The sequence below is a fragment of the Pelodiscus sinensis genome, chromosome 1, assembly GCF_049634645.1.
Source record: "Pelodiscus sinensis isolate JC-2024 chromosome 1, ASM4963464v1, whole genome shotgun sequence".
NCBI lineage: Eukaryota > Metazoa > Chordata > Testudines > Trionychidae > Pelodiscus > Pelodiscus sinensis.
Window position 1 is genome coordinate 134,010,106 of NC_134711.1, and position 12,806 is coordinate 134,022,911.

The following is a 12,806-nucleotide window of genomic DNA, read 5'->3' on the forward strand; positions in this document are numbered from 1 at the left end:
CCTGCAGCTCCTGCTGCTTTCAGTTATTCCCTCTCACTTTTTCTCCTGCCTGCCTGCTATGTCTCTTGAGCCCTCCTTCCTCCAACACAGCACTCCACCATCTCTGTGCATCTAGAGCCGAGACAATACATATGCACCAGTAGCAGACACAATTTTCTACACTCTGGGTCCTAGTGGCACCCCCCCCTTCCAGTCTGGCACCTGCAGCGGCTGCCTCAGTTCACCTCATGGTAAGGCCAGCCCTGCATAGAACTCTAGAACTGGAAGGGACCTCAAGAGCATGGGTGGCAGGGACCTCAAGAGCATGGGTGCCCCATTAGCCACACTCCCTGGCCCCATTGCCTTCTCCCCTCCCTTCATCATCCTGTCCCTCTCCCACTGACACCTCCCCTCCTTCCCTTTTCCTCATTGTCTGCACTTGGCCTCCTGGCATTTGTCTCTCTGCTACCCTGTCCTTTTGGTGCCTTCCCCTTTCTTCCCCTTCTCCACTCCCCCTCCGCACAAGCCCCTTCCTCTCCCAGCCCTTCCCCTAGTTTTCTCCGTCCCCCTCCCCTACCTTCTGCCTTCCACTTTGTGGGGTCGGAGTCTGCGCTCCGCCCCAGAAGTCCCCAAACTCCGAACCCGCAACTCAGCCGTGTGGCGCAACTCAGCGCTGAGCAGTTTTAAAGTCCCGGGCTGTGAGGTCACATCATGTTTGGGCGTCTCCCCACCCACCTGTTTGAGCAGCAGCCAGCAAGGGGGAGCTGAGTGAAAGTTGCACACGGCAGGGACAGGCCGGGGCTGGGGGAGAAACGCTCTGGGGTCGGGGTGAGAGGATGTGCTGGGGGGTGGGGCGGGGCCCACTCCAAGCAGGGCTGGAGAGACCCAGCTCCAAATATTGGTGGAAAAGGGCCCCCGGTTCTGAATATTGCTGGAGCATGGGCACCACAAGCCCATATACCTTGCCGCTCATGCTCAAGAGATCAAGTCCAGTCCCCTGTGCTCACAGTAGGACCAAGCATTGTCTAGACCAGTGGTCCCCAACTTTTTGGGGCTGCCGGGAACCTGGGGTTGGGGCCACCCACACACCCGGGGCGGGGCCACCCATGCGCCCGGGGTGGGGACTCTTACACGCCGGGCGACCGGGGGTGGGGCCACCCATACGCTGCATGACTGGGGGCAGGGCTGGCCCCGATCACTCGGTGGGGGCATAAATGGCTCAGCGGGCGCCATGACATCTACAGGCACTGCGGCACCCGCGGGCACCACATTGGGAACCACTGGTCTAGACCATCCCCGACAGGTGTCTATCTAACCAGTTCTTAAATATCTCCAGTGGTGGAGATTCCACAACCTCCTTAGGCAATGTATTCCAGTGTTTAACCACCCTGACAGGAAGTTTTTCCTAATGTCCAACTTAAACCTCCCTTGCTGTAGTTTAAGCCCATTGCTTCTTGTCCTATCCTCAGAGGCCAAGGAGAACAATTTTTCCCCCTCCTCCCTGTGACATCCTTTTGGATACCTAAAAAACGCTATCACGTCCCCTCTCAGTAATAGAATCATAAGGCTGGAAGAGATCTCAGGAGGTCATCAAGTCCAGACCCCTGTCCGAAGAAGGACCAATCCCAACTAAATCATCCCAGGCAGGGCTCTGTCAATCCAGGACTTAAAAACCTCTACATATGGAGATTCCATGCCCTCCCTAGGGATCCCATTCCAATGCTTCCCCACTCTCCTAGTGAAATAGTTTTTCCTAATATCCAACCTAAACCTCCCCCACTGTAACTTGAGACCATTGCTCCTTGTTCTGCCATCCATCACTACTGTGAACAGCCTTTCTCCATCTGTTTTGGAACCTCCCTTCAGGAAGTTGAAGGGTGCAATCAAATCCCCCCTCACTCTTTCCTTCTGCAGACTAAATAAGCCCAAATCCCTCAGCCTCTCCTCGTAGGTCAAGTGCTCCAGCCCCCTAATTATCTTTGTTGCCCTCCACTGGACTGTCTCCAATACATCCACATCCTTTCTGTAGTGTGTGGGCCCAGAATTGGATGCAATATTCCAGTTGTGGCCTCACCAGTGCTGAATAAAACAGAGTAATCACTTCTCTAGATTTGATGGAAATGCTTCTCCTCATGATACCTAATATGCCATTAGTCTTCTTGGCTACAAGGGCACCCTGTTGACTCATATCCAGCTTCTCATCCACTGTAATCCCCAGCTTGTTTTCTGCTGAACTGCTACCTAGCCAGTTGGTCCCCAGCCTGTAACAATGCTTGGCATTCTTTCGTCCCAAGTGCAGCACTCTGCACTTGTCCTCTTTAAACCTTATCAGATTTCTTTTAGCCCAATCCTCTAATCTATCTAAGTCACTGTGGACCCTATATCTGCTCTCAAGCATATCTACCTCTCCCTACAAATTTGCTGAGGGTGAAATCCAGGTCTTTAATGAGTGACTTGCTCAAGGTCATTCTTGGCTGTATTATTAGTTCCTACATGGAGAAGCAGGAAAGGGTAGCGATCTGAAGGTTTGATCACTTTTGGAAGACTCTTGCTCACTTCCTGAATTTGAGCTCCTGGTAAGCAGCACACTTCTCGAGATTGCAGATCTGGTTGGCAGATGGATGACTCAGTCCCTCTTAGGAGGAAGTCTCCAACCACCACTACCCATCTTCTTCTCTGGGGAGGTGGGGTGGTCATGGAACCTCCATCCCTAGAACTATGCATCCCATGTCTTCTGGTGGATGGCCTCTCCTTCTGATCTCTTGCCTGAGAGGTCCCTGCCAAAGCATTCTCCACTGCAGTGCCTGGGCAGAGAGCCTGAAGTGGTTACTTACCTCCACTGGAACTGAGGATACCTGAGTTGGCTTCCTTCTCCTGGAGATTACATGCTGGCAGTTTTCTTCCTTGTTCTGTACTGCCCTCACTGATTCTTCAGCCTGCTGTGTCTGCAGGATTAAATGCTGCCTTCTACTGAAGGAGTCTTCATCCTCTCTGATGGATCATAGGATTGACACTTGGGCCTCAAGTTCTTAATTTTTTCCTTCTAAAATGGCAACCAGCTTGCACTTAGTGCAGATGAAATCCCTTCTATCTTCCGAGAGGAAGACAAACATGGCACATGCTGTGCAGGTAACAACATACCTGCCTTTCTTCTGAGAAATGCCTCCATCTTCTCTTTTCCAAACTAAACAAGCCCAATTCCTTCAGCCTTGCCTCATAGCTCATGTTTTCTAGACCTTTAATAATTTTTGTTGCTCTTCTTTGGACCTTCTCCAATTTGTCCTCATCTTTCCTTAAATGTGGTGCCCAGAACTGGACACAATACTCCAACTGATGCCTAATCAGCACAAAGTAAGAACAGACTAATTACTTTTTGTGTCTTCCTTACAACATTCCTGTTAATGCACCCCAGAATCATGTCTGCTTTTTTTGCAACAGTGTCATACTGTTGACTAATATTCAGCTTGTGCTCCTCTATGACCCCTAGATCCCTTTCTGCAGGACTTCTTAGACAGTCACTTCCCATTCTGTATGTGTGAAACTGATTGTTCCTTCCTAAATGGAGCACTTTGCATTTGTCCTTAATAAACTTCATCCTATTTACCTCAGACCATTTATCCAGTTTGTTCAGATCATTTTCAATTATGACCCTATCCTCCAAATTAGAGACAAATTCTAACAGAAAAGTAATCTGAAATTTAAAGAAAGAAACAAGATGTTTTGTTTAGAAAATACTGAAATCAAATGAATGTGCGTGAATGAGTTTGTGGAAGAATTGGGTAAAACTGACATGAATCTGTGAAATGTTCTGGAGTCCTCTGGCATGCATGTGACGAAGTGGGTCTTTGCCCATGAAAGCTTATGCTCCAACACTTCAGTTAGTCTATAACGTGCCACAGGATTCCTCGTCGCTTTTGCAGATTCAGACTAACACGGCTAATCCTCGGATACTTGAAATGTTTTGGTGTCTCAGATTCTGCATTTTTAACCCAAACTCTTTGTAATGAACCTTGTGCCCAGCTCCAATGACAAGCTTACAGGGCTAAAGTTGAAGTGATTCACCTCTCAGTCAAGGCCTGAGATGGAAAGGAGAGCTGGCCCCTGTGAAGCATGAGACACACTGACCTGAGCTTCTGAACACCTCCTGCTTCTCTCTGATCAGGTTATAGTCAATCTCCTCATACACTGCCTCAGAAGAGGGATCCAAGGGACTTTGGGAACCTGAAAACAAAGGGCAGAGTTTGTACAGAGTCAGAGGAGCCAGAGATGGGAAACACCATGAGATCATTCAACTCCTTCCCCTTGGGCCTAGCACGAGCCTGAACCTACAGGACATTCCTACTTCTCTGTCCAGGTAACAGGGACAGCCTCCCTTTCCACAGCCTCCTTTTGATAATGGCTCCAAGGGCAAATTCCCGGTCAGGAAGCTTCATCACATTCATCTCAAATCTTGCCCCATTAATCCTGATTCTTTCCATTTGGAGAAGCCCAATTCCTTCAGCCTTGCCTCATAACTCATGTTTTCTAGACATTTAATCATCTTTGTTGCTCTTCTTTGGACTTTCTCCAATTTGTCCCCATCTTTCCTGAAATGTGGTGCCCAGAACTGGACTCAGTACTCCAGTTGAGGCCTAATCAGCACAGAGTAGAGCAGAAGAATTACTTTTTGTGTCTTCCTTACAACACTCCTGTTAATGCACCCCAGAATAGTTTGCTTTTTTTGCAACAATGTCACACTATTGACTCATATTTAGCTTGTGGTCCACTATGACCCCTAGATCCCTCTCTTCAGGACTCCTTAGACAGTCCTTTCCCATTCTGTATGTGTGAAATGTATTGTTCCTTCCTAAGTGGAGCACTTCGCATTTGTCCTTATTAAATTTAATCCTATTTACCTCAGACCATTTATCCAGTTTGTTCAGATCATTTTCAATTATGACCCTATCCTCCAAATTAGAGACAAATTCTAACAGAAAAGTAATCTGAAATTTAAAGAAAGAAACAAGACATTTTGTTTAGAAAATACTGAAATCAAATGAATGTGAGTGAATGAGTGTGTGGAGGAATTGGGTAAAACTGACATGAATCTGTGAAACGTTTTGGTGTCTCTGATTTTGCATTTTTAACCCAATCTTTTTGTAATGAACCTTGTGCCCAGCTCCAATGACAAGCTTACAGGGCTGAAGCTGCTGCGATTCACCACTCAGTCAAGGCCTGAGATGGAAAGGAGAGCTGGTCCCTGTGAAGCATGAGACACACTGACCTGAGCGACCGAACATCTCCTGCTTCTCTCTGATCAGGTTATAGTCAATCTCCTCGTACATTGCCTCAGAGGAGGGATCCAAGGGACTTTGGGCGCCTGAAAACAAAGGGCAGAGTTTGTACAGAGTTAGAGGAGCCAGAGATGGGAAACACCATGGCTATGTCTAGACTACATGGTTCCATCCACGGAGCCATGTAAAATAGTTTATTCGGCATAGTCAAAGAAGTGTGGATTGAAATTATCCCCGCTTCATTAAAAGAAAAACAGCTGCTGTGCTGTGCCGACGATCAGCTGATCCCGCACAGCGCGGCAGTCTAGACGCGGCGCGGTCAACAAGGGAAGCCTTTGTCAACTGCTCCGGTAAACCTCATTTCACGAGGCATACCGGAGCAGTTGACAAAGGCTTCCCTTGTTGACCGTGTCGCATCTAGACTGCCGCGCTGTGCTGGATCAGCTGATCGTCGGCACAGCACAGCAGCTGTTTTTATTTTAATGAAGCGGGGATAATTTCAATCCACACTTCTTTGGCTATGCCGAATAAACTATTTTACATGGCTCCGTGGATGGAACCATGTTGTCTAGACATAGCCCATGAGATCATTCAACTCCCTCCTCTTGGGCCTACCATGAGTCTGAACCTACCGCACATTCCCACTGCTCTGTCCAGGTAACGGGGACAGCCTCCCTTTCCACAGCCTCCCTTTGATAATGGCTCCAAGGGCAAGTTCCCAGTCAGGAAGCTTCCTCACATTCATCTCAAACCTTGCCCCATTAATCCTGATTCTTCCCCTTTGGAGCACCTTGCATCGTTCTTCCCCCACCCCAGTATTTACACCCATCTGCAAAATGATGCTAACCCTTTATTTTCATTGAATTTAAGGTCTGTATAACACAGGACCACAGAGCGCTGGGTGGCACCTTGTGACTGCTGGCAGCACACTGCTCACAGCCCCTAGGGAGAAGCACAGTGTAGGGCTGGCCTAAAAGCAGACTGCTTTGCTGGGGTATCACAGGGGAAGGCAGGAGCCTGCAGCCTCAAAACCCCCTGGCCAGAAGCTGACGGAACAGGGGGTTCTGCCCAGAAGCTGGAGACAGCTGGAGGCTAAGGTCTGACAAGGCACCCTGGAGCTCCTCACTAGGGTGGTACAGGTTCAGCTTCCCTGAACCTGTGATGCTCCCTAGTGAGTAGCATCTCCAGAGTTCATGGCTGGGCTGTTCCACTACCAGACATCGGTTGAAACAATAAATCAGAGAGGAGTTGACAGGCACCCTCAGCCACCCTTCCCAGCCCAGCATCCCCTTTCCCTGACACCAGCAGCCTCTGCTGCTGCAGGGGTGTTTCACCAAGTCATGCCCATCAGGACCCACCTCTGCACTGGGCCCTGGCACGTCGCACCTGCACACCCAGGATGATTAAGACCAGGCAGAGCAGGGCCCCCAGGATAATGTAGACCACGGGCACCATGACTCTCCCACTGTCGGTCGCAGGGTGGCGCGGGGGACCTGAATGGAAAGGAACTGGCCACAGGGAGAGAAGGGTCAGTGAGAGTCGGGGGGCGGGAGGGCAGGTCTGCTGGGTAATGGGCTGGTAAACTGTGCACTGTGGGGGCAGCGCACAGGCTGCTGCTTAACTCTTAGGCCAGGGCCTGTCAATACACAGGAATCCTCCTGCTCAGCAGATGGAGTCATTGGTCTTGAGATTTCACAGGCCATGGGAAGGGGCCCTGCCCTCCGGCTATGGCTTGCAGCTCCTCCTGTGGGACCCAGTCCCAGGGAAATGCAGTCCAGTGAATGGGCTGGGTTGTCCACGTGACATGACCATAGAATTTAACAATATTATAAACCCTTAATTTCAGTGCTGCACAAACTGAAAGGGGAACTCTGGTCATTTAATACCCTGTTAATTTGCCCTTCAGCTGTTACTCAGACACATGGCCAACAGCACACAGAATTGTGAGGAATTCTAGACCTGACCCAAAACGCACAGCCTGGGCTTAGCTCTGACTGTTCATCCCAAAAGGATACCTCACCATAGAGCTACTTAATGGCTTTTCTTGGATCTCACACACCTTATCTTATAAAATTAATTAATTTCTAAGTTTGTTGTCAATCAGACTGTTTTGTCTCTAAAACAGACTGTGAAAAGATTGTTGTTTCTTCTACTGCATATTTAAGAATAGCTCCACTGAGACATGAGCAACAACAAACGTTCTATGCTAACCCTTCATGAATTGAACAGATTGTGTACACGTGTGTGTGTGTGCCCGCGCCTGTGCAAATAGTTTTAGATTTACCAGTGCAAGAAATATGGGTTTCGTCACTTTTATCACAGGACTCCGCATTCCATGGGTCTGACTGGCACTGCCAAAGGGAGCTTTGCTGCTCCCTGCACACAACTTTGTCCAGCCATCTGGGACCAGAGCCTGTTCCATACGCATAGTCTGCTTCAATATACCCTCCATCCCCACAGTTCAGCTGCTTGCAGATGATTGACACAGCGACTCCAGACATCTGATAGGAGCAAACGCTGCCCCATGTCCCATTGTAGAAAACCTCCAGCCGCCCGGCACAGTCACTGCCACTCGCCAGCCGCAGGTCTGTGAACTCTAGAAGGGAATACACAAAAGAGAATTTAAATTGTCTTACTCTGACATGAAGTGGGTTGTGCAGAGTGAAATCCCAGGCACAAGTGAGACCCTTGGGCTTCTCCTCAGGAGCCAACGGCAGAGAGGGTCACTCCAGGAATCAGAGACACTTTTCCACACCACAGGCCTGTTAGCGATAGAGTGGGCATCTCTGGGAGGCCACCAATTGCCCCAGCTGTGTCTGGATTTTAATCAATTAAAGCCAGAAAGGATGGTGATAGCGATAGGCCAGATGCCAGCTCTTGCCCAGGCTACAGCTATCAGCTAAGGACTGACAGTCTCATAGCTGGGGATCTGACCAGGTCACCTGTGCATTAATTTTGTTCAAAATATGTGTTTGTCATGTAAGAATTGCCATCTATAACTGGTAAGTGTAGTCCCCACGCCCACTCACTACTCCCCTGTCTCTCTCTCCAAGGTTCCCATTAGCCTGTTTTGCCGCCACATGGCCCTGGGTGCTCATGTCCAGTTATTTCTCCATTGGGGCCCTGTCCCCTTTCTGTCACTGGTTTCCATGACAGTCTCCTTCAGACACCAGTGAAGCAGCATTCTAACACCGGGGAAATCCTGAAATATCTCCAGTGCCTCTGGGTGGGAGCTGAGGATTCTCTAATGGTGACTTAGATAAGTAGTTACACAATGGAATGGGAGGCAGAGATGTTGTTCTCAGGGATCCCCTTAAACATCCAAACCTTCCCTCCATTAAATCCCCTGGTAACCAAGCTCCCGGGAGCGCTCCCAGATCAGACCTGAGCAGAGAACTCCCGCGTCCTGTTTGTGTCTGCAGTTGTGCTGGCCCCAGGGTGCGAAAGGACAGGCCCAGAGATCAGATTCGTTCCCAGAGCACTTCACATCGTCCAGCCAGATCTGCCCGGACCCTTGCCCGTAATGAGCAGAGACAGTTGCATTGATGGCGCGTCCACATCCCAGCTGTTTGCAAACGACATCGGCGTCTGGCAGGTCCCAGGAATCGTCACAGACTGTCCCCCAGGTGCCATTGTAATAAATCTCCACTCTCCCGGCACAGCGACCCGGCCCATTCGCCAGCCTGATCCGCCTGCTCCCTGTGGGACAGATCCCAGCGGTTAGTGCTTGTCGCCCTGCTGCCCAGAGCACGTGTGTGAGATCAGGAAACGACTCACCCGAGCAAACGACACCGATGTCCTCGGCAATTCCTGCCTGGGCCAGCTCAGATGTGGAGTTGTCACAGCCAATCAGATGAGTTTCGTTCCCTGCACACTGGACCCTTCTCATCCCCACGGGGCCCATCCCTCGCTGAGACGAAGGGGGGTTATAAGCTCTCTCAGCTGCTCCGCACTGGAGCTGCCTGCAGACCACGCTGGCATCGTTCATGTCCCACTGGTCATCCAGCACCCGGCTCCACACATCATGGAGGGAAATCTCCAATCTCCCGTCGCACCGGCTCTCTCCACTCAGCAGCCGCAGCGCCCCAGAGAGACCTGGGCCTAGCAGACAGAAAACACACTGAGTATCATTCACTGCTGTAGACTAGAAATAACAGTGTGAGATGCTGTGTGGAATATGGAGGATGGTTTGTAATATCATTGGTACCAGTGTTTTTTTTTTTTTAGATGGTACTGCCTGGTACACAGTACTGGCACCTCCAGATGCAGTACCAGCACCTCCAGTCAGAGCTCAACAACTTTTCACCTGGAGTGCTGGCACTTTTTTTTTTTAAACAAAAAAAGCACTGATTGGTACCAATATTATAAATGTTCAGGGATTGGATGAGCTGTGCCACACCAGATAGCTGTGAATGTGTTATGACAGCCAAATAAGAATCTCATTGAGATGTTTCTATCACCTGTTTTGGGAGTTATAATGTTATTAGAAGATTTACCCAGCGTTACCCAGGTGCTTCACAGAAGTAACCTTCAAGGTCATATGCAATGTCCCCACCTCTGTGCTGTTGCTTCTTTTTCAGAGGCTGTAGTGTTAGGAGCCAGAGCTCATGGAGAGCCTGCTTTTAAACAGGATCCCCACAAATGTTGGGATCCCCAAATGCCTCCCCTTTCTGTGTTGCAGGGGGGAAGGGGGATAGATAGCATTCCAGAGAGCCAGCTTAAAAGCCAGCTCCTTGTGAGTACTGGCTCCTTCGCCTCCCCCCCGCCCCTCTTGCTGCTGCCCCCTGCTCGCCCCTGTGCTGGTGTGGAGCATCAGCTCCTGCCTGCCCCTCTATGTTGCAGCCTCTGGAGCCATCTCCTCCCGCACATGCAAATGTGTAAGCACTGAAAAGGTCAGCCTTTTCACATTTACAAAACAAACAAACAAAGACTAGAAGCTGTATCTGGAATTTGGTGTCCCTGTGTCTTACCATGTGGGTGGAGTACTGGAAAAGATGCACAGACACACAGGACAGACAAACTCTTACATATACAGTAGACTGGAAGACTTACTCGGCATTGCATGGGTCCTTCAGGGCAGGGGGCGGGTGATGTGCAAGGGTGGAGTTTTGGGAGGGTGGGGGGGCAGCAGAGGTGTGCAGAGGGATGCAGATTGCTTTGCTTCCCTTTCCCTGCACTACCAGGGAGTGAGAGGAAAGTACTTGCATTCCATGCAAGCCTCTCACACATGGCTGGTGAAGGGAGGGGGCAAAGGAGTAAATAATGGAATACAAGCCCTGTCCCCTCACTCCCTGATAGTCTAGGGAATGGGATGAAAAGCAAACTGAATCCCAGCGCACATGGCTGCTGCCCCTGCACTCCCCGCGAAACTCTGCCCTTGGTGGTTTGTGGCAGGTGGGACTTTTTCCCTTCCCTGTGCCTCATCCTGGCATGGAGGGAGACTGGCATAGGCTTTCTCTCTCATCCCTCCTGGTTCAGGAGCCACTTGAGGCTCTCTTTCTCCACACCGCTCTGTCTGAGTTGAAGGGAGGCCGGGGGAGGGGAGAGGGGTTTCTCTTCCACCCCCCACCTTCCAGGGCAGGGGGGGAGTAATGGGGGATGTCTCCTGGGCAGAGGGGGCCCACTTACCCAGTCTGATGGTGAGCAAGATGGCAGAGCCCTAGTCCTGCAGGCCATTCTCCTGGCCCCCAGTGGTCACTCTGCAGTAGAGTTCTCCTCTGCACTCGCTGTCCCCAGTGGTGACTGTCAGAACCATCCCACCTCTCTCTGGCCCCTTCCTTCCCATGTTCTGGAAAACAGTCCCATTCCCAGCACTTCCTGTTTTTGTGGCACAGCCAAACCCTGACCTTGCTTTAGATAGAAGAAGAGGAAGCTGCAAACCAAATCTGGTGGTCCTAGTTCTTACCATTTAGGAGGAGTCCTCGAACAAACAGACAAATAGACTGACAGATAGACAGACAGATGCAATATATAGACAGACACAGTACATTTCTATTTCAAACTTGTACTGTGAATCTGGGGGGCATTCCCAGAGAGATTGGTTTCAGCACTGCTATCCCATTTAATGTCCCATAAAGGGTCATCTGCAATATAATGAACCCATGGAAAGGATCCAGTGGATGGCCCTTATGTAGAGGATGACCATGGTCAGAGAACTCCAAGTCTTTTTCATGACATCTGCTATGAACTTGTGTTTGGAACAAAGAACATACAAGCCAGGTGTCAAAAGAATATGGAAAGTAGCTGCATTTTCTCCATTTTATCTTCTTCACAGCTCAGCTTGTCTCTGGAGTAACTGTTCTCCAAAGGAAGCTCTGAACGATGGACTGAGTGACCCATCCCATCTATGGATGTGTTCCAGAGGGACTTACAAATTAGCAAACTCACCAACACTGCTCAGAACCTGATACCCTGAGATTTCAGCGTTCATGTGAGTCTAGACTATATGGCTCTGCCAACAGAGCCATGTAAATTAGCTTACCCAACATAGTCAATGAAGCAGGGATTTAAATAATCCCTGCTTCATTAAAATAAAAATGGCCACCGCGCTGTGCCGCCAATCAGCTGATCTAGCACAGCACGGGAGTCTAGGCGCAGATCAGTCGACAAGGGAAGTCTTTGTCGACCACTCCAGTAAACTTAGTTTCACGAGGTATAAGGGAGCGGTTGACAAAGGCTTCCCTTGCTGACCGATCTGCGTCTAGACTCTCACGCTGTGCCGAATCAGCTGATTGTCAGCACAGCACGATGGCCATTTTTATTTTAATGAAGCGGGGATTATTTAAATCCCCGCTTCATTGACTATGTTGGGTAAACTAGTTTCCTTGGCTCTGTCGGCAGAGCCACGTAGTCTAGACACACCCTAGGGCTGCGTCTAGACTGGCATAATTTTCTGCAAATGCTTTTAACAGAAAAGTTTTTCCATTAAAAGCATTTGTGGAAAAGAGTGTCTAGATTTTTCCATTAAAAGCACTTTTTGCGGAAAAGCGTCCATGCCTATCTAGACGCGGTTTTGTGCAAGAAAGCCCCGATCACCATTTTCGCCATTGGGGTTTTTTTGCGCAAAACGGTTCTCAGTTGTCTACACTGGCCCTCTTGCGCAAAAGCATTTGCACAAGAGGGCTTTTTCCTGAATGGGAGAATCATTGTATTTGTGGAAGAACACTGACAATCTTACACGAGATCATCAGTGTTCTTGCACAAATTCAAAGTGGCCAGTGTAGACAGCTGGCAAGTTTTTCCACAAAAGCAAATGCTTTTGCAGAAAAACTTGCCAGTCTAGACGCAGTGTAAGTGTTTTACCATTTAACAACTCTTCTTTTTTTTCATAATAAACCTTTAGTTTTAGGCACAAAAGGATTGGCTTGCAGTGCGTTATTTTGGGTAAGATCTAAACCATTACTGACCTGGTAACATGACTGACCTTGGTGTCAGAAGAACATTTTGTGTATTTGAACAAAGTTTTTAAGTAGTTTCTCACTATACTGGACCAGGGTGCTGAGTGAGAGTGAAAGAACTGGCATGCAATGAGAGGGGCTGTAGGATTTCTTTTTT

The 12,806-nt window shown here is 49.3% G+C and overlaps 1 protein-coding gene across 1 annotated transcript in view; it reads right to left on the bottom strand.

Annotated features, from left to right (window-relative positions):
- LOC142829940 (scavenger receptor cysteine-rich type 1 protein M130-like) overlaps positions 1-12,806 on the bottom strand; it is a 72,263-nt gene that overhangs the window by 14,027 nt on the left and 45,430 nt on the right. Inside the window, exons 5-9 of the mRNA XM_075932623.1 lie at positions 9,030-9,347; positions 8,637-8,951; positions 7,513-7,848; positions 6,611-6,745; positions 5,243-5,338 (exon numbers count right to left, since the gene is read on the bottom strand). Coding sequence (XP_075788738.1) covers positions 5,243-5,338; positions 6,611-6,745; positions 7,513-7,848; positions 8,637-8,951; positions 9,030-9,347 — 1,200 coding nt within the window. The remainder of the gene's footprint in view (positions 1-5,242; positions 5,339-6,610; positions 6,746-7,512; positions 7,849-8,636; positions 8,952-9,029; positions 9,348-12,806) is intronic.